The following is a 23,213-nucleotide window of genomic DNA, read 5'->3' on the forward strand; positions in this document are numbered from 1 at the left end:
GCCCAGGTAAGCCATGCCCAGATTCCTGATCTATGTAAACTATGAGATGACGCCTGTGTTGTTTGAAGCTAGTAAGTTTCTGGTGATTTGTTCTGCAGCAGTAGCTGACTAATACACTGATAAAGGCACACTGCAACCACTTGCCGGTTTACTGAACTATCCAACTTCTGCTGTTTCCCCCTTTTAGCACTTTGTCTAGTTGCTGTGCCTTCATTCTTTTCTTTCTGAGAGTGTGATTGGGGTTGTGTGTCAGCGCTGGGCCATCGTCATCCTTCGGTTCTGGGGAGATGGACCACTCAGCAAATCTGCAGAATCAGGACTCTGCTGCCTGGCTTTGCCTTATGCAAAGTGGGAATGTCTTCTGCCTGCTTTTTGAGATGGGTGGGAGGCAGGAACTATGGGAGCCATGAATCCATCCCTCCAGCTGTCGGGCGTCAGGTCAGACCTGCCCGTAGGTCGGCTCAGGATTTGGCTGCCGTGTGTGCCGCGCTTTGGAAGAAAGGGGGTTAAAACCTGTGTTTATGTGGAAATGTGGAAGCAGAACTCACACACAGCATGGCGAGTGAGGGAGGCCAAGGGAGGCAGGGCTTCTGCTGGTCCTGCTTCTAAATTGCAGTGTGACCTCAGTCACATTGCCCTCTCCTGGCCCCATGGTCCCAACTGCAAAATGGAGGTAATTGCTCCTTTCCCTGACCGAGACACCAGGAGGATTAAGTAGGAGCTTGCACAGGGGTTTATAATCATCAACGCTGCATACATGCTGGTGGTACAACTAATCAAACCAGGGTCTCAGAGCTGGACAAGGCTCAGAGAACACCAAAGCAGGTGTTCCGGGGAGGTCAAGCGCTCCACACGGACACCAGCTGTAGAGGAAGACGTGGGTGGGAGGGGCGGGCGCAGTGAGCACAGCGATCACGTGTGTGGATGATTGGCCAGATGGTACTGAAGTGAAACCTGCTACTTGAGGGTCAGCTGCTGTGTCAGTCCCTAGATCAGGAGGGTGTTGGGCCAGCGGACCGCCTCCTCGGGAGGTGCAGTGTGGAGGCCACTGGGGGCCTCCTGCTTTTACCAGCACGTAAGATGGAGCCCTAATTTTAGGCCTTACACCACAGCTTGGGTTTAGTCACATAGCACCTTCGAGATGAGTCAGAAGGTCCTGGGTTTGAACGCAGCCTGATTGGGCTCCGCTCTTCACAAACACACCCCCTCTCTGCCCAGTCTTACCCCTCCCCAGGGAGGAGGCTTCTGTCTGCCTCCTAGGGTAGCACGAGGGTGGAAGGAAAGGGTGTGGTCGGGGTCCAGCACACACTGGGCACCCCCGAAGCATGAGTCTTGTTAGATTCGGGAGGCTGCAGTGTAGGAAGCACCATCACACTGTGGGTGGAGCAGAGCGTTCCCGTCTCTTGTAGGTCAGAAGACAGTCCCTGTGCCATCTTCTCGGGCTCGGTGACCAAGAGCAGGTGCCAGCCAGCCCACAGCTGCCGCACTCCTGACCATACTTGGGCAAAAAGCTGTGGCCGCTATTAATAACCAGGCTGTGCCTGCCCAGGTCCTGGGGCAGGAGGGCCGGCAGCTCCTATAAAGCCAGGCCTGCCGGCTCCCAACGGCTCCTTCAGCCCCTGAGACTTTTAGCCCCCCTGTTGTGAGAGAAAAAGAAAAGTAAGTACCAAAACCATCTCCCCCATCCCTCCGCCCGGCCCCACTTGGCGGCCTGAAAAGTGAGACACAGAACAGTGGCGAAATGACATACCCCACGCAAAAGACGTCTGAAACACAGCCTTGGTGGCACTTAACTGTCCCAGGCGGTTTGGGGGCCTGTCCCAGTGGGGAAGAGGGCAGAGAGGAGGAAGAGGAAGAAGGAGGAAGAGGAGGAGGAGGCAGCTGGGTCTTCCTCAATTCTCTTTGTCTTAGAGGGGAGAGAGCTGGGACCCCCGCCCTGGGCCAGGCTACCCCAGAATGCATGTGTGTTTTGCGGTGATGTGGCCATAGCGCTGGCTCCCCTTGGGGAGTAAACGGTGGGGAATGAGGTCGGGGCTACCTCACTACCCTGCTCCCACCCCTGCCTCCAGACCCCCTGGTGTCCCCTGCCCCCTGGGGTTTTATATTTTGAAAGTCCGTTTCTGGGGGTACTTATAGGCCTATCTGGAATGAGCCCTGTTTGCACTGACTAAACCCCAAGACACCTCTGCTCTCGCAGCTGCCTGACCCCTGCCGCTTCCTCCCCTCCCTGAAACTCAGTTGTTTGGTGACTTTGTTGAATGCCAGAGAAGCTTCAAGGGAACAATGAGGAGATGGGACCATTCTTGGGTCCCCCCAGGTCCCCACCAGAATGTGCTGGGTGAATTTGGGAGGGCTTCTGGGTGGCAGTGGAGGGCATATGGCAGACTGAGGCCGTCAGCCACACCCGTCGGTCCCGGTCAGCTCAGTCCTCCCCCAGGCACTGTGGACAACTGCCCCAGCCGTCCCCAAGGACATCCCCTCAGGGGCCTGGCGGCTGGGAGGACGGGAGCCCGAGGTCAGGCAGCCTTCAGCAGTGACCGCTCTGGCCCTACTGGGACATGTGTGGGGGTGGGGGTGCCAGCAGAGTAACTGCTGATTAAGAGGGCTGGCTGAGTGCTACTTAATGTGAGTGGCAAATGCTTGGGGTGTGTGTGGGGGGGCTGGTCCTGAAATAGAGTAAAAACAAGGGGGGCAGGGAGACGGGTGCTGCAGGCTGACCCCCACAGGGCCTCTACCTCCATTGGTGCTGCAGATTTCAGTGTCTCTCCCCCCATGGCTGTAAGGACGTTTGGGGCAGGGACCAGGACAGAGTGCTGGTGGGGTGAGAGTCCCGGGGCCAGGGAGTGCTAGTGGGGCCCTTTGCATAAAAGGTCACCTGTCTGTATGTCTGTTTGCACTGGGCTGGGCGGGGGGTAAGTTCTCCCAGCGGGTTTGGGGCTTCAGATTGGCTTTGTCACTGAGGGAACCGCAGAGGGGCCAGGTTCCAGTGAGGGTCCCATCAGGGTCCCGCCCACCCAGCTCAGCCCCCAGCGACTCTGAGGCAGAGGCACCCCCCCTCCGCCATGGGGTGGCATCCCTGGCACAACAGGGCCCTGCAGGGACCAAGGAAGGGGGGGCCTCGGGCAGGCCTGGCCTGGCCAAGTTCCTCAGGAGGGGGGATGACTTGGCCCAGGAGGGTGTCAGCCACGGGACGGCAGGCACATGGGGGGGTGTCAGGGTCTGTCCCTGTCCTGGGCCTCAGCCCCTTCCGGGGCCTTCCCTGCATAGAAAGTCCCACTCGGAGCTCCTCCAGGGGATGGGGGTTCAAGCCAGTTCTCTGTCCTCAGGACAGGGTGTCCCCTCTGCAGTTGGACACTGGGGCTGGGTCATCTCTGTGGGGGGCCATCCTATGTATTGCGTGGTTTTTGCCAGTGGTGGCAAGCACAGATATCCCCGGCGGCAGGATCACCCCTTGAGAACCCCTTCCTTGAGGTTGTTTTTGGCCTTGAAAGTTTTCAGGAAGGTGGGGTGCTGAGCGCTAGGTATCCCTGGGACCAGTTTTAGGTGATAAGTGGGCAGGCATTCTAACTTCAGTAGTTATGTGCTTCATTCTAACGCATATCAGGAAATTTAGGTTTTCCCATCGGCACCAATGCCATAGAGTTTTCTCTTCAAAAGAATTTAGTTAACATCAATAAAATAAGTGAGATTTGTAAGGAAAGCTAATAAATGCAATCATCTGGGAGGGGGTCTTCGGACCTGGCCCCCCACCCCCATCATGAGGGCAGAAGGAATGGCTTCAGAAGGGACCTCTGAGGGTTGCATAGTGAAAAGCCCGGGTTCCCAGGCACGTCAACCTGGCTTAAACCCTGCTGGGGTGCCTGGTTCTGAGGGTCCCCAGAGATTCAGGACTTTCAGTGCTAAAACTGGGAACGTCCCCTGTGAATTGGGACAAGGTGGTCACCCTACTAGTGGCCTAGACGGGGTCTTCAGGGCAGGCGAAAGAGCGTGAGAGGCCTTTACTGAAATAAGTACCCGGGATGAACCCCAGGCCCAGAGCGCGTGGGTCCTCCCGGCTCTGCTACCATCCATCTGTCGGTCCCATCCACCCACCTGTCCATCCGCTTAGCGCTCGTCCCTGTGTCTTGCTCTGTGCTGGGTCCTGAGGCCACAGGAGTGGAGAAGGGCCACGGTGACTGCAGCTGGCTTGCTTTTTGCTCACAGGGAGGCTGTGTTTAGAAAGGGCAGCTGCCCAGTGGACCGACCAATCGGGAGGCTCCTGGGCTGGGGCACAAGAAGTGAGCAGCAGACTGGTACCCCAAACCCGGGTGCAGCAGAGCTTGTAGGACGGGACTCACTGCCCAGCCTGTTCTGTGGCAGAGGGCTGGGGGCCTTCAAGCACAGGCCCCTACTCCACAGGCCCCCTGCAGAAAACTTAAGAGGGCAGGGGGGCTGTCTGGGCTGTGGGGTGAGTGAGGGCTCTGGGCACCCACACTCCTTGCCCTATTGCCTTTTCCCGATGACTGCAAATACGGCAAGAAAGCCCGTGGGGCCCTCGCTTCACCTATGCCCTGTGTGTCCCTCTGCAAATGCTGGCCTGTGACTGAGGCTCCTTCCCAGAATCACGCCAGTGCCCAGACCTGACCTCTCCCTCCCTCCTTCCCTCCGTCCCTCCCTCCCCGCCTTCCTTTTCTTTTTATTGAGGTGAACGTCCCATAACATAAAATAACCATTTTAAGTCAACAGCTCTGTGCATTTAGTTGCACTCACAATGTTGTGCAGCCAGCCACCACTTCTATCCAATTCCAGAACATTCTCATCACCCCAAAAGAAGAAGCCCCATCCCCATCAGCTATCACTCCCCCCACCCCCAGCCCCTGACAACCACGAACCCACGTCCTGTCTGTGGACGTGCCTGTTCTGGACATTTCCCATAAGTGGAATCACACACTGTGTGGCCTTGTGTGTCCAGCTTCTCTCATAAGCCCCGTGTGCTCAGGTCCATCCACGCTGTGGCGAGTGGCAGCGCCTCCCTCCTTTTCACAGCCAAGTGACACTCCCGTGTGTGGATGGGCCACACTGTGTTTGTCCATCATTTGTCCATAGACTCTTGGCTGTGTCCACATCTTGGCTGTGTGAATCATGCTGCTGTGAACATTCCTGTACAAGTTTTTTGTTTGGACACCCGTTTTCAATTCTTTGGAGATATTCCTAAGAGTGGAATTGCTTGGGTTATATGGCAATTGGTTCTTTCTTTTATTTTTTCTCCATAATTTGTGAATGCTCACTGTCTTTGTCCAAACCTGACTGGACTACGGGCTTTCATGCTGTTGTGGCCTGAGCAGGGTGGGGAGCAACAGCTCCACAGCTGGCCGTGGGGCATTACCTCAGGTCAAGGGGAACCTGCCCTGCCCCCAACTCCCAGGGATCTGGTCTCATCAGACCTTCCAGACTCCTTTGGGCAAAGAGAACAGGGTCTAGGGAGACCCAAGTTCAAGTGCCAGCTCGGCTAAGCCACCGGCCATTGCTGAGCCTGAGTCTCCCTCTCCGCGAAATGGGTGTAAAAAAACTTTCAATGGAGGCTTTGGGGAGGGAACAGGGAAATGTGGTTCCTGGGACAGGAAGTGTGTCCTTTACAAGCATCCTGGGTCATGAAAACTTCCCAATAACCCCACTGAGTAGGTATCAGCTCCAACCACAGAGAAGGGACATGCTAGGGACAGGGCGCAGCCAACAGCTGGGCGCCCTCAGGCTGCGACTTCCCAGCCCCTGCTCTGGGCCATCTGTTGAAAGTTAGCAGGAAATTTCCTCTCTGGAGAAACTGCGGCCCCAAGGACCCCCACGTAGCCCCTGGGGTCATGTCTACATGGGTCCAACAGGTGGAGACTAACTGCCAGAGCTCTTAGTGAAACCCAGAGGCCACCAGTGATCCAAGGAGAGGGGATAGGAGGGTCCCTTTCAGCTCCTCAAACACAACAGGCTGGACGCCAGTGGTTAAAAAAAAAACAGGACTGACTTTAATACTTAAGCTGCTGTGAGTTTACAGAGGCTTCCTGGGGCGGGGTCCTGGGGCCCCGAGATGCTGAGCTGTGAATGGGGCCCCCACTTTTGTATGTACAGATGTCCCCAAAGGGAAATGGTCACGCCACCAGCCTGGCCATACAGTGGCCAGAATCGTATGTGGGTCCCTGCAGCGCAGGGCTGGGCCCGTCCTCCCCCAGCCACGCCTAGGAGCGGTTCAGGAGCGAGTTCTGAATGTCTTCCAGGACCTGGTGGAAGAGCTCCTCACGGGACTTCATGCCATCCAGGTACACTGAAATCAGAAAGGCCATGGTCAAGGGTGAAATGGCTGGGCTACCAGGAGGCAGCCAGCCAGCTCCAGGGAGACAGGCAGACTGCTGGGTCGGGAGGAAATGGACCAACAGAGTCAGGCTACTGGAATAGAACAGCCTCTGGGGCCAAAAGCAAGCGGGACTGGTAGTACGATTCGAGGAGGGACTTCTGGGTTCCCCAAATGGTCCCGATGTGGAGAGGCTGGGCTCAGGGTCCCCTGGGCTAGGCCTCATCCTACTCAGAGGCTTACCCACTTCCACGCCATTGGCCTCCATCTCCTGCTTATACTTCTGGTACATGGGCCACACGTGACCATCAAAGAGGCCTGGTGGGTCGGGCACCTCATAGCTTCGAGTACTGGGGAGAGAGAGAGACAAGAATGCGTGATGCCCATGTCGCCCATGGGTGGTGCCATGAGCAGAGCCTTGGGGACTTGAACTCAGGGATAACACCAGTGAGAAAGGGGACCTCACTGAGTCAGGGGCCCCGGCTGGGGTCTGGGTGCCCTCCCTAGCTTCTGGCATTTTCACTCCATGGGCCTGGGAGATGCCCAGGGCAGGGCATGGGTGGGCCATGCCTCTGGCCCCAGGTTGGGGCTTCTGGAACAGTGTCTGCTGCCTGCCAGCCTGTGGCTTCTGTGTGGCCTGGGTCCCGTGGGCATCATCGCTTTCCATCTGGGAATCCAGACAGGGCCTCTAGGCTCACCTCCTCCTCCACTTGCACTCTCCGTAGGGAACAGTCAAGAAGTACCGTCGGCTGTACAAGTCCACCAGGGGCCTGGCGGGGATGGGGGACAAGGTCAGTGCCATGGGCCTGCTTTCACTGGGGGTCAGAGGGCACAGCCCCACGGTCCTGGCCTCCAGCCTCGTTGCAGGGCCATGAGGGCTGGAGTGGGAGGGTCTGGGCCAGCTGGTTTAGGGGTCAGGGCGGGGACCAGCGTCGGTCAGTCTCCGCTATGCCCACAAACGTCCCCCAGCAGCCCCCAGTTTGGACGGGCCTAGAGGGGTAGGATATCTTGCCCAGGGTCACACAGTGGGGCCAGGGGTCCAGTCCAGCCTCCTACTTTGCCTGAGGGAGGATGAGGTTCTGGAAGGAGGACTCAGTTTCCCCAAGAAGCAGGAGTGTTTGCCCCAGATCCTTGAGCTGAGGTCCAGCTCTGCCCCCGACTTCTAAATAGAGACTCAGTGACCCTGGAGGGCCAGATTGTCTGGGATGCAAACCACAGCTGCTCACTTGTAGCTGTATAGCAGGAAGCCTTCCAGAAGGAGGATGTGGGTGTCTGAGGTGTCCAGCTGGACGCTGACCCCATGGGCATGTGCGAACTTCTGGGGGCTGCTCACCCAGGCCTTCACGGTGCTCAGCATGGCCTCCATGTCCAGGGACTCCAGCACTGGGGGAGGGGAGAGTGGGCCTCAGCGGGGCCGTGGGAGGGGGCAGAGGGGGCAGGGGGCGCGGGGCCGCGGGCCGTCCTTACCATCCCATTGCTTGAAGCCGTCCTCCCCAACTGCGATTTGGTCTTGGGGCTGAAACAGAGGAGACCGGACCCTGGGACTCAGTTGCCCACCTTCCCACCTCACTGCCACCCTGGAGTGACAGACCCTTGTGGGCCCCTGGGTACCTGGAGAGCCCACAGTGAGGGGCCTGGGGTCCTGCCCCATCCCTCTGCAGTCAATGCTTATAGGTTCCAAGGTGCCGGGCAGTGTAGGGGCTTCAGGTGAGCACTGGAACACTCCTCTCCCCTGCCCTGTGACTCTGGCCACAGGACTTCACACCCATTACCTGCTACAAAGCATGGAGGGCTGACTCAGAGCCCAGTTTGCAGATGGGAAAGTGGAGGTACAGAGGGAGAAAGGGCCCAGGAGGCACATTGGCGCTGGCCTGGTGGCACCCCCACTCTGGGAACCGGTGTCCCCCTCAGTCCAATGGGGAACAGGTGTCCAGTGCGAATGTGCCAGGTGCTTAGGACGTGAGAATGCCCAAGGCGACCTGGGAGGGGCCGCTGCCTGGCCAGTGCGGGCTGTGGGCAGCAGAGGGCAGGGTGGCCTGGGCCGGCTCCCCCATCCCCAGGCGAGGGTGGTCACCTTGAAAAAGTCATCCTGATGGATCACGCAGCAGTTGGGCAGCACCTGGAGCAGGCTATTGGTCAGTGTGGTCTTGCCACCGTTGGTCACGCTGTGGAGACAGTGCTCGCATGAGGCTGCCTGGCTAGGCCGAGGGGCCCCCGGAATCAGACTCAAATACAAAACACAGAACATCAACCAGAGAGCTAAGAGGATATTGTTATTGGCCTAGGGTCAGAGAAAGCTTCTCTAAGCAGAGACAAGGGGCAGAAAGTATGAAAATAGCCAGAAGCGGCTCACACCGGCTCTCAGCCGGCCCAGGCCACCCTAGACTTAGAATCATTTCACTGTCAACCGCAAACCCAGGAGCTGCGTCTGCAAAACCCAGTTTTACAGACCAGGAAAGTGAGACCCAAGCATGATTTAGCTGTCATGGGGCTTTATTTTTTTAAGGCAAAAATGGTAAAACAAGTGCAAACTGGGGGAGAAAAAATTTTGCAATGGAGAAACCAGCAGTTCGTTTTAAAACTGAAAGAGGCACTCAAGTCTATGAAATGGTTGTCGCCAAGAAAAGACCAAAAAAAAAAAAAAAAAAAAAAGGAAAAGGGAAAGAAAAGCAATTGGCAAAAAGCAATTGACCAACTCGCCCTGGTTTGCTGAGGATATCTCTGCTTTTAGCACCAGAAGTCCCAGATGTCAGGGACCCTTCAGTGCCAAGAAAAGCAGGACGGGTGGTCGGCCTGGGGCAGAGGGAACAACACTCTGGACTCCTGGAGCCGAGGAAGGACACAGAAGGATGACGGTCAGACCTTTCTGGAAGAGTGCCCTTTGACTTGTCCCTGTTCCAGGAACCAGGGGCAGAAAGCTGGGTGTGGAACAGGGGAAAGCTGCAGCCAAGTAAAGGGGCCCATGGGAAAGGGGACACCCTACATCGAGGGGGGGCAGGGGAAGACCCTGAACATTAATTTGGGTTGTCACTAAAAGGCACATCTTATGCTCAGCGTGGCTATGGAATTTGCAGGGCCCTGCACATAGGAAAGGTTGGAGCCCTCCTTCAAATTTATTAGGAATTTCAAATGGGGGCCAGCAGAGCCTTAAACCAAACACGGGAAGGGTCCAGGGCGACTGCCTGGGTGGGACGTCCGTGCTCCCAAGCCCGCCCTGCGTAGGTGAAAGGCTTCCCCAGCGTTACCTTTCTTTTTGTTTTTCCTTTTTTTATATATATTAGTTTTAGGTGCACAAAACAAAGTAATGGTTAGCCATTTCCCAGCATTATCTTAAAAGACCTGGCTATTGGTAATAAAACGGAGATTGAAATCCCGGGAGGAGGGAGGCCCCTGTCGGGCAGGTGCTACACACAGTCGCACAGAATGTGATTCTGGGGGTCCCCACCCTACCCACCCACGTGTCTGCCTCAGGGTAGGTTGTTCCCTGCCCTCAAGGACTGGCCCCAGCCTGTTAGGAGAATCAGCCTGAGCTCTCTAAAGTCTTCCGTCCCCACTGATTTTTGGTTTACGTGGAATATAGTGGGGAAAAGTGATTTCCATTTGGAAATATTAAAATTGGGCCCCCCGCGCCCAGCCCGCTGTCCCTGCTGCGGGAGTCCAGCAGAGACCCCTCCCCAGACTCAGGCCTTGGGTGGTGGGCCCCTGCCACCCAGGCACCAGGAAACCCTCCATTCATTCCGTGGCCTCTTCTGGATGCTCCCCTGTGCCTTCGTCCCCGTGGGGCCACTCACCCTCCGATGCCCACGATGTACTTCATCTCTGCGTGGAGGGCTGGCAGGGGACTGCACTGGGCCTGCCTACTCCCAGGCACCCCGCTGGGTCTCACCCCTCAGTGAGCTGTGTCCCAGCTTCATTGAGAAAACCTGGCACTTTTATAGACCATGGCAGCCCGGAGGCCACCCCAGGGGAGGCGGCCCTCGGCCTATGGGCAGCGCAGCCCCCGGGGTGGGGGCACATTTCCATCAGATGGAAATAGCTCCACGTTGCCTTTTGCCTAAATTAGTCACGGGCCAGCAGGATGGGGGGGTACGGGTAGATGTCACCCCAGCTGCCTCTTCCCTCCTCCTCCTCCCCTCTCCTAGCCAGACTGCCCACAGGGCAGATGGCACCACACATCTTCCCTCCCTAAAAATATCATGCCCAGTGTGTCCCCTGGCCTGACCCTGACATTAAGACTGGTTTCTGATGGTGCTGAGGAAACGGAACTCTCCCTGCCCCGTCACACACGAGTAGCAAGCACCAGCCCCTACCCACCACGGGAACTTCCCTTTTCAAGGGGGCTGCAGCCAAGATGGAATTAAGGTCCAAAACGGTGAGTGCCAAGATAGCTGTACTCTGATGACCTGGCCCTGCCAGAAACTCTCAGCGTGACACCGGGGGCTGTTCACTGAGTGCCCACGTGAGGCCTGAAGGAGTCACCAGGTTTGGCCTCGTGCCCCTCAGAGGCCTGGGGTGGGGTATGACCATACTGGTGGCCCCTGGTCTGGTGCCCCGGGAAGCTGAGGGACGCAGTCACCCAAATTCAAATAGCCGCTTCCTGACGGAGCTGGGACACACATCTGGACTGGAGACTCTACCCAACTATACGAGGGGAACAGCCCTTCGATGGTCCTGTGTGACCTCAGCTGAGCCATGTGACATCTCTGTGCTCAGTCTTCCCTCGGTAACATGGGGACTGTATGGTTGGGCACAAGCTGTTATTATTGTTATTATAACTGTGATATTGAGATTTATAACAAATATATATTTGGTCTTAGTCCTAGCTCCCAGCCACAACCTCCTAAAACCATTTCCTAAGTGGTGCAAGGGAGTATCTTTTGTCATAATATTTGGTTCCTGGAATCTCCAGAGCACTGAAGATGAAATAAATGTCTTTTGCTATTTATAAGAAGCCTTTTGAACCACACCTGAATTGTACTAGTGGGGTGACTTTGCAAAGTCCCTCTAACCACAGGATGGGCGCTGGTGGCCAGGGAACCAGAGTGGGGTTAGAGGATGGAGCTTTCAGAGGAGTGGGGCTTAGGTCAGTCACCAAAGGCCAACAATCCCTAAATGAAGGGGTCTGGATTGCTTCTGGGTGAGCGAGCGTGTCCACATGCTGGGAGGGAGATGCGGGTATGGAGCTCTGAGCCCGTCCCCACACCATGCCCTATGCACCTTTGCATCTCTTCCATCTGGCTGTTCCTGAGTTATAACCTCTATGATAAACTGGTAATCTAGTAAGTAAACTGTTTTCCTGAGTTCTGTGAGCTGCGGTAGCAAATGATCGAAAGTGAAATGTGTGTGTGGGGATGTAGGAAGCCCTGATGTGTTGCCAAGTGGGACAAAATTGTGGGTATCCTGGGGACCCACTACTTTCAACTGGTGTCTGATGTGGGGATAATCTTGTGGGGCTGAGCCCTTAACCTGTGGGGTCTGTGCCGACTCCAGGGATAGTGCGTCAGGACTGAGTCCAATTGTAGGACACCAGCTGGTGTCTGCCGAGGAGTGGAGAATTGCTTGGTGTGGGGCAAAGCCCCCCACATTTGGTGTCAGAAGTGTTGGTGTGAGTGTAGAGTAAATAGAACTTTCCCTTTCAATAGTAATAATGATGATAATATATTTATAACAATACCATAATGATTAAAGTAATATATAATTATGTAAATATATAATAATATAATAATAATATTATTATTATTATTAACTGCTGACTGGGTTTGATTCCAAAAAGGGTTGGGGCAGGAAATGGACTTGAGGCACAGAGAGTCAGTCGAAAGGGGCCTTGGGAATAACCCAGAGGGGCCCCCATTCTACAGATGGGAGATGGGAGCAAAAGACAGGTGATGGCCCAAGGTCACCCAAGGTCACCCAAGACATTGAGCTGTGCCCCCTCTCGTCCCGTTAAAGCTCTTTCCTCTGAACGGTGCCCAAGACTGGCGAGCACTGCAGCCCTTGAAAATGGACAAAAGAAACAAACCTCTGTTCTCAGTTATACTTTATTTCACATAAAAATCCCCCAAAGTTTATGGAAATGATGTCTTCACATCACAACAGTAATCATAATGAGTTGTTTTTGTCTTATAAAAATCGCAAAACTTGCTGTCGGAAGGATGAGCCCGTGAACTGTGACTTTGGGGCAGGACTGATAACTCCCCCGTGTGTCACAAGAGAAAACCCCAACTTAGGGGTCCTTTGCATTTTGGCCAAAACTGCCCCCCAGATTCAAATCTTTCACAAAGCCTATTTCCGAGGGTGTGGGTAGCAGCAGTCCTGGACTCCATGGCCCCGTTTGGATGGAGACTTGCAGTGGACCGACTCACACCTGTGACAGGTGGCCGGCCTGGAGACAGTCTCCCCAGGGGTCTCTCTTTGTTTGGAAGGGCTGCTGTGGCTGAGTTGGGGTCCTGGGCTCCGCTTGCCCGTTGCCTGTGGTGCTGGTGGTCCGGAGGGGTGGAGGGGGGCCACGGTGAACCTGCTGGAATTTCTTGTGCGCCCAGAATCTTTAGTCTTCAGAGTCCTTGAGGGCTGGATGGGGTCTGCCGCTTCGTCTGTCACCTCTGTATGCAGGCACTCAGTAATTGTCCGATTGGATAGAATGAATCGGTTCCTATCCCTGGTTCCTCTTTTTCTTGTAACGAGGCACCAGCCTTCCAGAAGCTATTGCATTTCCTGGGGTGGGAGGAGTTGGGGGCATTTGGGGCCACATGTTGGTCTCAGGTGAGCAGCGCCGGCTACCTGCACTGGACTGGAGTTTTGGGCCCGGGATGGAGGGGCCTTTTGGAAGGCAGCCTGGAGAGGCCCATCCACCAATCTCTGCTGCCTCAGGCTCCAGGTGACTCCCCTTGGCCTGGAACAGGATCCCTGTCCCTTAATTTGACATTTGGGAAACACCAGAACCACAGATTAAAAAACACCCCAGCAGGCCTCCAAAAGTCCAGGCCTCACGGGCAGTGCTGAGTCCCAGAAGATGCCGGTCCAAAGCCACTCAGAAGCCTGGCATGTTTCAAGGTGGGAGCCGCGGGGGCTGGGGCGTTCTCTCCAGGTGCAGGACCCGCTCTCATTCGGTAAAGCGACGGGCATCCCTTTTCTCAGCACTGAACACCCTGGCTGCCTCCTGTTGTTGGGATAGCGCCAAATGCACTCCCTTGCCGTCCCAGATCAAGAATCATTTGACATTTCCGCTGAGGCCAAGAACCTCATACTTGCACATTGAAGCGTGGGTCAACTGAACCTTGCGAAGAAGCCAGCCACAGAGCCAGCAAGAGAGGCCTGAAGAATGTACCCACTCAACTTTTGTTCATTTCATAGAAATAGAAACTCTTAGGATTGGAGGGGATACAGAGACCACTTTCTGCAAGCACCATCCAGCCTTTTCTTAAATACCTCTGGAGACGGGGAACTCACTGCTTCTAGAGACCACCTGACTGGTATTTGGGCCACATTAGAAAAGTCTGTCTTTTATCAAGTGAAATTTGCCTCCTTTGAACTCAGGTGGCTGTCGCATCCAGTCTATGGGATGTATTTTCCCAGGTGACCTTTGAAACACTAAAATGAACACCCAGTACCCTGTATCTTCCTTTTTTCTTGTCTGTGTTTCCAGGATAAGTCTATTTCAGAGCTGCCTTCTCAGTCTCTGCTCTTGGTGGGAGCCCGAAGGGCACATCCCAACCCTGCGTTGGGGGGATCAGAAAAGTGGGAGCAGCTCACTCCCTTAGTAGGAGGTATTGATCAGATTGCCCTGTGGCATGGCATCCGCATTCAAGGGGCTTGAGAAAGTTCTAGATTGAGGGGGGCTGGAGGCAAGGATGTTTAGTGGCGGCTCTCAACTTGTGCTGTGGGCTCCAGTGCTCCCACAGGAGGTGGGTGTCATAAGAGATGAAGGGGGCCAGTCAAATGAAAAGCCATGAGGTTGAAGATGCCCAGGGCATGGCCCCGCTGGGGGGCCGAGCCTCCCGGCCAGATGTCCAGGGTTGTGGGGGCCATTCTGGGAGGAAAGGCACAAGAATGAATTCCAGACCCAGCCAGGAAGCCAGTGGGCATCTGTGGCTCCAACCTGGGTCAGGTGACAAGCAAGAGAAGGGTCTTGAACCAGGACTTTGTGCAGTGGGAGGGGCCTCTGAGACCACCAAGGACACATAGGCCACGCCCTGTGCTTCTCTCCCTTCTTGGCTGTGAGCTCATGAGTGCAGGGCTGAGAACTGGGTCCTTTTCCAGAATGCACTACTACAGCATCGTTTAAAAAAATGTTTTCAAGCAGCTAAAAAGGATGCTGGGTTTCAGAGATGGGTGGAGAAGACAGGCACTCTCCGAAGACTGGGGTTCGGGATGAGGTGGGGATGAGATCCAGGGCCAGCGGGTATCTGACAGAGGTTTCTTGGCATGTGGAATTTTCTTTCATGTTCTTCTCTGTACTTCTTCTCATCACTTTAGGACATGCTGGAGAGGGAGAAACACAGGACAAGTTATTAGTATTGTTTTTATAGAAAGTGGAAAATGTTCCATATGCGTGGAATCCAAAATAATCGAACCCGGCTTTGGTGCACCCTCAGTAGCAAGAGTAGCACCTGCCTGTTAAGGTCTACCTCTTGCTATCCACCTTCCAAGTGTGGTTCTGAAGGCGACCTCTCTCTTGGTGCCCCAGCAGAACAGACCTGGACGCTGATACCCTCAATCAGACTGGAGGGTAGCTTCAACCCGTCCACCCCCATCCCTCCCTCCATCCATCTATGAATCCGTCCATCTATCCATCCAAGAATCCCTCCCTCCCTCCCTCCATCCATTCATCCCCCTACCCACCAACCCATCCATGAATCCATCCATTCTCCATCCACCCACCCCACCACGCCCCATCCATCCATGAATCCCTCCATTTGTCTATCTCTCCATCCATCCATCCACCCACCCACATACCCATCTATCTAACCCCTTTGTCCATCCATCTATCACTCCGTACAATTCCTTTTTGTGTGTCTTTAATCATTTTAAACATGTTTATTTTATCATTTCTATGTGAGGATCTCCAGGAGGGGGTCTAATTCTGTTGACTGTTGCATCTGCTGACTTTTTCTCATGGTGGATGATTTCCTTTTGTGTTTTATGTCTGTGGATGTGAACTCATCTGCAGAAAGCATGGATTGAAATGGTCTTTTTAAAAATGCATCGAGAACTTGCTTCTACTTAGTGTCCCCAGGGCAGGCCTGGCCATAAGACCATTGCTGATGTTTATTTCTCAGCTTGGGGCTTCCTAGGTCACCTGGGTAGTATCAGGGCATGGGGCCAGGCCATGTTCTGGATCTGTAGGAGAGTGTGGTCAAAAGTCAGCCTTGCACATTCCAAAGAAAGGTCTGGCTCTTGCCCAGCTGCTGGGCGGCCAGTTCTGAGCCCTGGGAATATCCTGCCTGATAAGAGTGTCTCGGTTTCCCTGGGACCTTGGATTCTGTCAGACAGTCTATGCTAACAATGTGATTTAGAGTGAGGGGGTATCAGTTTGACCTCTGGAGGGGCTGGAGACTAAGGTCAACCGTGTAGGCCATCAGTGGTGCATATGCGACTGACCCCAGTAAAGACCTGGACACCAAGGCTCAACTGAGCATCCCTGGTTGGCAACACTTCCTGTGTGTTGCCCACATTGGTGCTGGGAGAATTAAGGGCTGTCTTATTGCTGATTTTCACCTGTATCCGTCCTTCCACTATCATAAACCATAACCACGACCATAGCAGCTTTGCTGAGTCTGTGAGTCCTTACAGCAAACCACTGAACCCCAACATATAAATAAGGCTTTTTCTGGCATCCAGAACCAGGCAGAAACACTGAGACAAGCTGTGGGCTGACGGTGTGCCCTTGGCTGAGCTATATGCTGGACTTCCAGGGGCCTGGCTCCAGGTGGGCATCTGAGACACGGCTACCATGTTGCTCAGCTCTGGGGCTTCATGCCAATGACAACCCCTGGAGTTGTGCAAGGACAGGATGCCTGGCCACACCAGAGGCCCTATTGTCATGGTAACCGCTGACTTCCAGACTCCCTAGTGCAGTTCCCCCCACACCCCTACCAACAACAATAAATCGTGGGGCATTTGTCTCAGGGTGGACTCCACTTAGAACACCTCAAAGAAAAGGCTCCAAGATCGCCCTGCTTCCTACCCACCTTGTTTCCTGATCTTCTGTGACTGGAGCAGACCTGTGGAAGAGAGAAGGCGTCTTGGCATTATTTGCCTACTGTTGGGAGCCTTGGCATTTGGCTATGAGTCCCATGAGGACTGACACAGCTTCATCTTCCTCTGGTACAATGCAAGTATCAGTGTGTATCTGCTGCGTAACAAATGAGCCAGACAGGCAGTCATAAGGAGATAGGCTGAGGCCCTTCACTAACGCAAAATGAAGCCACTAATGTTGCTTGGGGTCTACCAGGTCCGGGAGGCCAAACCCACCCCTGGGGACTTGCACAAAGGTCACAAGCAAGAACCTTCATCTGAGAGCAAACTTTTGGCAGCATTAGCTGCCCGTGGTCCCTGTGCTTGGCCTGTGCTACATACAGGAGGCAGAGGGGGCAGTCCCGAGATGGAGCCACTGCACTTGGGGAGCTCAGGGGTAGAGAAGGAGGGTACAACAAAGGTCAACTGCAGGAGGCAGACCCGACAGACAGGAAAGTTGGGAGGGCCTTCCAGAGGTAAGGGAGGGCGCCAGAGCCATGCTGTGCTTGTCTACATACATCCCAGGGCGAGGCTCTAGAAGATTTTAAGTAGACATTTGCTGGATTTAAAAAAAAAAAAAAGGATGGGGAGGGAGGGAATGGGAGCAACTGCTTAAAGGGCACGGGGTCTCCTTCTGGGCTAATGGGATGTTCTAGAACCAGACAGAGGTGCTGACATGGCGAATGCATTCAATGCCACTGAATCATGCACTTTAAAATGGTTCATTGCATGGTATGTGAATTTCACCTCAGTTAAAAAAAAAAAATGAGTGAGGAAAACTCAGAAGAAGGGAAGGGCCTGGAGGCGCGCTGTCCACAGACCTTCAACCAATGATTGGCGGGGTCTGTGTCCATGACATTCAGGACAGGAGCACTGAGCCCCGAAATGTGGCCAGTGCGACCGTTACTGTCCATCCATGTAAGTTTAAACAGCGGCCTCTACCAGTGCGCCCCGTGTGGGACAGCTCAGGGTGGAGGGAAGAACAACCCCGACATCGAGCACTTATGATGGAGTAGTCTTCATGCTGGCTGGTCCATACTGGTGTTTGCATTTCATCCTGATCACATCAGGACCATGAAAACATGGTAACGTTGTGATCCCTTTTATGAGACATTCCAGTGGGCTTGGCAGCCCCCAGTGGGTGTCAGCTCTCGCCTCTGGTCACCTGCGTATTTACCTGTCCTCCACCAGTGCCGCCTCGGGCTTCTCTTCTGACCTTGGCAGGACGAACTCCGGCTGCGGCCTCGCACTGGGGACAGAGAGAGGTGACGAGGGATGACAAGCTGCTGTGGACCAAGGGGCTCTGGGCTCCCTGGTCTGGGTCCACTTTGGCCTGAGGGCAGTTTGCAGAGGCCTTAGCTGCCCCCAGGAAGTGCTGGGCCCCAGAAGTGGAAAGAAATGATCACCCAGGGGTTCATGAAGATGAGGCAGCTGTGAGAAAGGGGGCATGAGCGGTGACAGGGGACGGGGAAAGACCCTGAACCATTCCTTGGGAGCATTTATCTCAGCTCATCACTGGAGAGGCATTTTCGCACGTGCTCCATGGACGCTGTCGCCCCCTGTGCTATGATTCCAGAAGGTGGGCACCCTGCTTGTGTTGTTTATGTCTCTATTCCTGTTCATAGCTAAGACTTGGGAGGTGGAAGGAGTATAACGAGAGACAGAAAGGGGGTAAGGAGGGAAGGAAGGAAGGAGGGACAGAAAAGGAAAGACAGACACTATTCTTCATACTCATTGGGATGGCTATAATCACAAAACAGCAAGTAACAAATAATGACAAGGTTGTGGAGAAACTGGAATTCTTGTGCATTGCTGGTGGGAATGGAAAATGGTGCAGCCGCTGTGGGAAAATGGTCCCACTCATAGGAGGTCTCCAGAGGAGGCAGATTCATAGTGACAGGAAGTAGATGGTGGGGCCAGGGGCTGGGGGAGGGGAGGGCAGTGAGTGTTTAATTAATGAGGACAGTGTCAGTTTGGGGAGATGAGAAGGTTCTGGAGATGACGGTGGGGACGGTCGCACGACAGTGTGAGTGTGCTTAATGCCACTGAGCTGTGCACTTAGAAGTAGTTAAGATGGTGCACATTACGTTATGTGAATTTTACTGCAAGTGAAAATTGAAAAAAAAAAAAGACAGGTGGAAGGAAAGAGGAAAGGGGGGAAGGGAGAAAGGAAAGTAGGAGAAAGGACGGAGAGAAGAGTTAGGTGGAGTGAGGAAAAATCCCCGAATGGCACGGATCGTGAACCCTGCCTGCCCTCCAGCCTCACCTCTCACCATGCCGCCCTTTGTCATCATTAAATGACAGTGCGTAAAGCCGCTGGACTTTTGCTCATTATATTTTTCATCTGCTGACATCACCTCACCCTATCCCCAAGACCCGCTTTCCTCACTGGGTGAGGTGTTCCTCTCCTTTACCATTTAAAGAACCCTCTGGACCAGGACTCTGTCTTAGTCGCCTCGTGTCCCTGGTTCTAGCATAGGGCCAGGCAATGATACATGCTTGCAACAAACTGAATGCCTCCACTCTCTCACAGATTTGCTGTGTGGCCTTGGGCAGGTGTCTTGCCCTCTCTGAGCCTCAGATTCCTGGGCTGTGACATGCTGTTAGGGATCCTGGGCCTGCCTGGCTCTTGTGGGGGATGTGAAAGTGTCCAGGCACTGGGATAAGGACTTCATAACTGGTGGGACAAGAATAGTCCTGAAGGTCTGTGAGTGCTGCTTGGGGTTACGACACTAATGAAAAATGAGCCAAGAACGTATTAGAGGGGTGAGTCTGGGTCTGTCCAGTCGAGTATGGAGCTTGTGTTCCCTCTGTAAAGGGAGAACTTAATATTATCATGATTACCATGAGCCCACCTTTTTGCCAAGTGGGCTACACTGTTTCTGATTTTTCGCAATAACCCCCAAGGTCATTGTAAACTTCCTATTTGCCTAATGTCATTCTGTGACTAAGTTGGGGAACCTGGATTCGAACCCAGGTCTGATTCCAAGCCCTTGAGCCATGTGTGAGCATGACATTGGTCCCTGCTGAGACGAAGTCCCCGGCTGCCTCCCATGTATGCCCCCCACCCCATAGCCACTCTGCACCCACCTTTCTCTTCTGGCCTTGAGCCTTTCCTCTTCGTACCTGGAGAAAAGAAGGAAGAGCATATCAGACACAGCCCTCCTTTCCCCGTAGGTACACTGTCCTGGGAATTCCTTTCCTTTTGGGAACAGAGAAACAATCTCACTGTCATCTCTGAATACATGCCAGGCTTTAGAGCAGAAAGTACAGTCGGAGCTGACAGTCTGCTGGCCTTTTCGTGTCTCCTGCTGCTTTGCAAGTCCCCACCCCCGCCCCCGGCCCAGGGCAGGAAATATGTTTTGTTGGTGTATCCCAGTGACTCACTAGGTATTTTTTGTCTGATTCAGAGATTGAACAGTGCCATTCTGAAGCAACACGCTCACTGACATGGGTTGTTCTGCACACCCCTCCATCAGGGCAAAGTGTTTCCATAAAGGGCCAGAGAGGAAATATTTTCAGCTTTGCAGGCCGGTGTTGGTCACACCAACTCAATTCAGTTGTAGCTTGAAAGCAGCCGTAGATGGCCCACCCATAGATGGGTGTGGCTGTGTGCCAATAAAACTTTATTTATAAAAACAAGCCGTGGGCCATGGCTTGCTGGCCCCTGCCCTGTACTACGCTAGGTGCCCAGCTGACTGTATTCTCTAATGTCACCTGTGCTTGTTTCACTGTGTTTCCCTCTGTTCTGCTGCTCTCCCACTCAATGTCTGGTTCCTGGGCCTTGTTCAGCTGAATGTGTAGTCGAGGAGCCCTGGCGGCTTTGAGGGTTAGGTGGGCGTGCTCGCAGGGCCCGGGACACTTACTGTAGCACGCAGTCTGGGATCTGCACGTGTTCCATGGGGATGAGCTGCTCCAGATCTTCTAAGCTGTGCACATACTGGATCTTGTTGATGAACTTGACGCTGGTAGGAGAAGGAGGGGAGGTTGCCCAGGACCAGAAGGACACACACAGAACCAATTCCAGGATGTCACGAGCACCTTTGCTCAAAGCTCCCTCCCCTCCCAATCCCAGCCTCCTCCCTCCGCCCCTAGTGGGGTGGACAGAGCAGAGCCCGGGGTCCGACCCTGATCCCCGCTAAGCTGACGCACTTGTTTAAAGGGGACAGAGAGGTAAGAGATTCTGCTAGACTCTAGGCCGTCTCTCCACCTCCCTCTCTGCGTTAATTTCCCCTAGAATGCTTCCCTGGCACTCTCGTCACTGCCTGGGACAACACCAGTAGTCATTTGGGCACAAGAAAGGCACACGTGGCACTCTGATTCACTCTGCATTCTTTCAGGATGAATGGCTTGTTCCTGTATAAACCCGTATTCAGGTTGTCTGATACCACATGGTGCTTTGTCACCAGAACGTTGCTTTGAACTCACGGTTATTTAAAAAAAAAAAAAAATTAACTCAAACCTAATTTTGGTGATATGTAAAATAAACTTTTTTCAAGGGAAAATAAAATTTCTTAACAATGAGAAATGTAAGGCCAAGAGAATATAATAGGCCAATGAATAAGAAAACAATCAAATAGCAGTAAAAAAAAAAGGTAAGATAGAGCAAAACATCTACAAGAGTGTGTCAAGAAGTTTTATATCTATTTTTAGAGATTAGATGAAAATTCGGCTCAAGCTTTCCGGCATCCAGTGCAAAAGGAGACACATGACGCTCAGCTTACAGGGTCTATAAATGGAAAAATCAAGCAGTTACTCAGCAGAGGCCAATGGTAACTGATTAGGGGGTGACAGACTTTTCCCAAGGAGAGGCACCAAGTGGCCATGTGGACTGGAATAAACAATTCCAATTGCTTTCATGCAGTTCTAATTTACTTTTTTATGAAAAAATTATTCTCAGAGCACGAGGTCTCCCTCCAGTTGGCATGACAGATGGGTAAAGGGAGAACAGACAGGGTGTGACTATCAGACAACGGGCAGGAATTGTGCCCCGCCTGTCTCATCTGGGTTGTCCACTCTGTACCTGAACGTGGCCGGGTCCAGAGGGCTCTGGGTGGACCGATCAGATTTGTTAGGAAGGTTTTCTGTGGTGCCCAGAGCCAACCCCTGCTGCTCTGAGCACTGCTCTGTAAATACAGGTGAAAGTCACATCACGCCGATGATGTGATCACACCCGCCACGCCCGTTACTGAAATGACCCCCGAATCTCTGCTGTGACCAATCTTTGTCTGCCTGTGGGCCCAGCTTTCTGTTTCCTGTTGGGGAGTGGGGGTGTCCGGAGGGGGAAATCCAGTCCAGGGCGAGGACATTCCCAACGTTTAGATCAGCCTGGGACACACTGGGATTTCCCTGGAGTCGCAATCACAGACTCTCAGGGCTGGATGGCAGCTCAGAATCCATCTCTACTTTCCTTGGCTTTTAAATGGAGACATTTCTCTCCCCTCTCCCTCTTTTCTTTGGAAGCTGAAAACGAGACCCTCAGAATTTGCCATGGGAAAAGCAACCACAAGTGAGAGAAGCATCTGCCTCGAATGAAGGGATATTGAAGACAGCGCAGAACTGTGAGGCCTAAGCGCGCGCTCACGGTTTTGCCTGGTGGATTCCTCATTAGACAAATGAGCCATAATTAGTGTATTATTTACCTGATTTCGCTAGTCTTAGGAAACCTTGTGCACAGAGCACCTGAAGTTGCCTCCTTTCAAATCGTTCACACTGTGAGTGTCTCTTTTTTTTTTCCCCCACCAAAATAAATGGTTTACTCAAGAAAAGAAAAAGAAACAGAACCACCAAGAAGTGCATGCATGCACACTCGCCAGCCAGTCTGTCTGTTGGCCTCCCACATGGGAAAAAGGTCGAAGAGCCCAACATCTGTGAGTGTCTCTTAAAGCAAAGTGTGGCCACGTCTCTTAAACTCCTCACAGATTCTTAACTGGGATCTCCCTTCAATTCGGTATTTGGAGTGACCTTAAATTAAATGTACATTCCATTTTTATGTGATTGCCTAGGGCAGTTAGTGCCTGATTTTGTCTTCCTTGCTCTGTTTCTCTGGATGCTTCTACATTGTGCAGTAAAAGGTGAGCTCAGCAGGCTTGGATGCCCAAACCCTGTACGTGACAAAGAAAGAACTGGCTGTGAATACTCGTGGGAGGTCACCTGGAAACTGAGAATCGTCTTGCCTAGTAAGAGAGAGAGTCTAGGGTTACCTGGGGCCTTGCGCCTGGCCACGCAGTCTATGCTAACAGTGTCATTTATGGTGGGGTCTTGGGCCACGTCCTATCAGTTTGACCTCCCGAGTGGCTGGAGACTGAGTAACTAAGGTCAGCTACACGGTGCTCCATCCCAATGTGGCTAAGCCCCAGTGAAAACCAAGGTTTGCACCAAGGTGACCTTCCTGCTTGGCAATACTTGCACATGTCACATGTCCTGGCTGGGAGAATTTAGGGCTTTTGGAAGGGGACAACTGGAAGCTCTCTTGTGGTGTCTTCTGGGCTCCAGGAGCCTTTTCCTTTTTGACGATTGTAATCGTCGTCCTTTCACTGTAATAAACTAACCATGAGCGTAACGCTTTTCTGAGTTCTGTGAATCCTTTTCGCACCTGAGAGTGAGTTCATGTGTTGGTTCATTGAATTATTGGCCGGGAGGAGGTCAGACTTTCTTGGCA

General features: G+C 53.4%; 2 protein-coding genes and 1 long non-coding RNA gene across 3 annotated transcripts in view; 1 reads left to right on the forward strand and 2 right to left on the reverse strand.

The window, feature by feature from the left end:
• Nucleotides 1-1,296: 1,296 nt before the first annotated feature.
• LOC117037876 (uncharacterized) lies at nt 1,297-22,897 on the forward strand. The gene is made up of 3 exons (XR_004425595.1): nt 1,297-1,659; nt 3,268-3,270; nt 22,016-22,897. It is a non-coding gene; the product is annotated as an uncharacterized LOC117037876 (long non-coding RNA).
• On the reverse strand, nt 5,964-10,261 carry NMRK2 (nicotinamide riboside kinase 2). The gene is made up of 7 exons (XM_033134390.1): nt 10,111-10,261; nt 8,394-8,484; nt 7,787-7,835; nt 7,546-7,702; nt 7,018-7,089; nt 6,563-6,669; nt 5,964-6,292 (listed from the first exon to the last, which is right to left on the reverse strand). The coding sequence occupies exons 1-7, from the start codon at nt 10,134-10,136 to the stop codon at nt 6,207-6,209; spliced, it is 588 nt and encodes a 195-aa protein (XP_032990281.1). The 5' UTR covers nt 10,137-10,261; the 3' UTR covers nt 5,964-6,206.
• ATCAY (ATCAY kinesin light chain interacting caytaxin) overlaps nt 12,140-23,213 on the reverse strand; it is a 29,315-nt gene continuing 18,241 nt past the window's right edge. The window contains exons 9-13 of the mRNA XM_033134389.1: nt 20,419-20,517; nt 19,643-19,678; nt 17,730-17,801; nt 16,507-16,539; nt 12,140-14,797 (exon numbers count right to left, since the gene is read on the reverse strand). Coding sequence (XP_032990280.1) covers nt 14,788-14,797; nt 16,507-16,539; nt 17,730-17,801; nt 19,643-19,678; nt 20,419-20,517 — 250 coding nt within the window. The 3' untranslated portion in view covers nt 12,140-14,787. The remainder of the gene's footprint in view (nt 14,798-16,506; nt 16,540-17,729; nt 17,802-19,642; nt 19,679-20,418; nt 20,518-23,213) is intronic.

The sequence above is a fragment of the Rhinolophus ferrumequinum genome, chromosome 18 (assembly GCF_004115265.2).
Source record: "Rhinolophus ferrumequinum isolate MPI-CBG mRhiFer1 chromosome 18, mRhiFer1_v1.p, whole genome shotgun sequence".
Lineage (NCBI taxonomy): Eukaryota > Metazoa > Chordata > Mammalia > Chiroptera > Rhinolophidae > Rhinolophus > Rhinolophus ferrumequinum.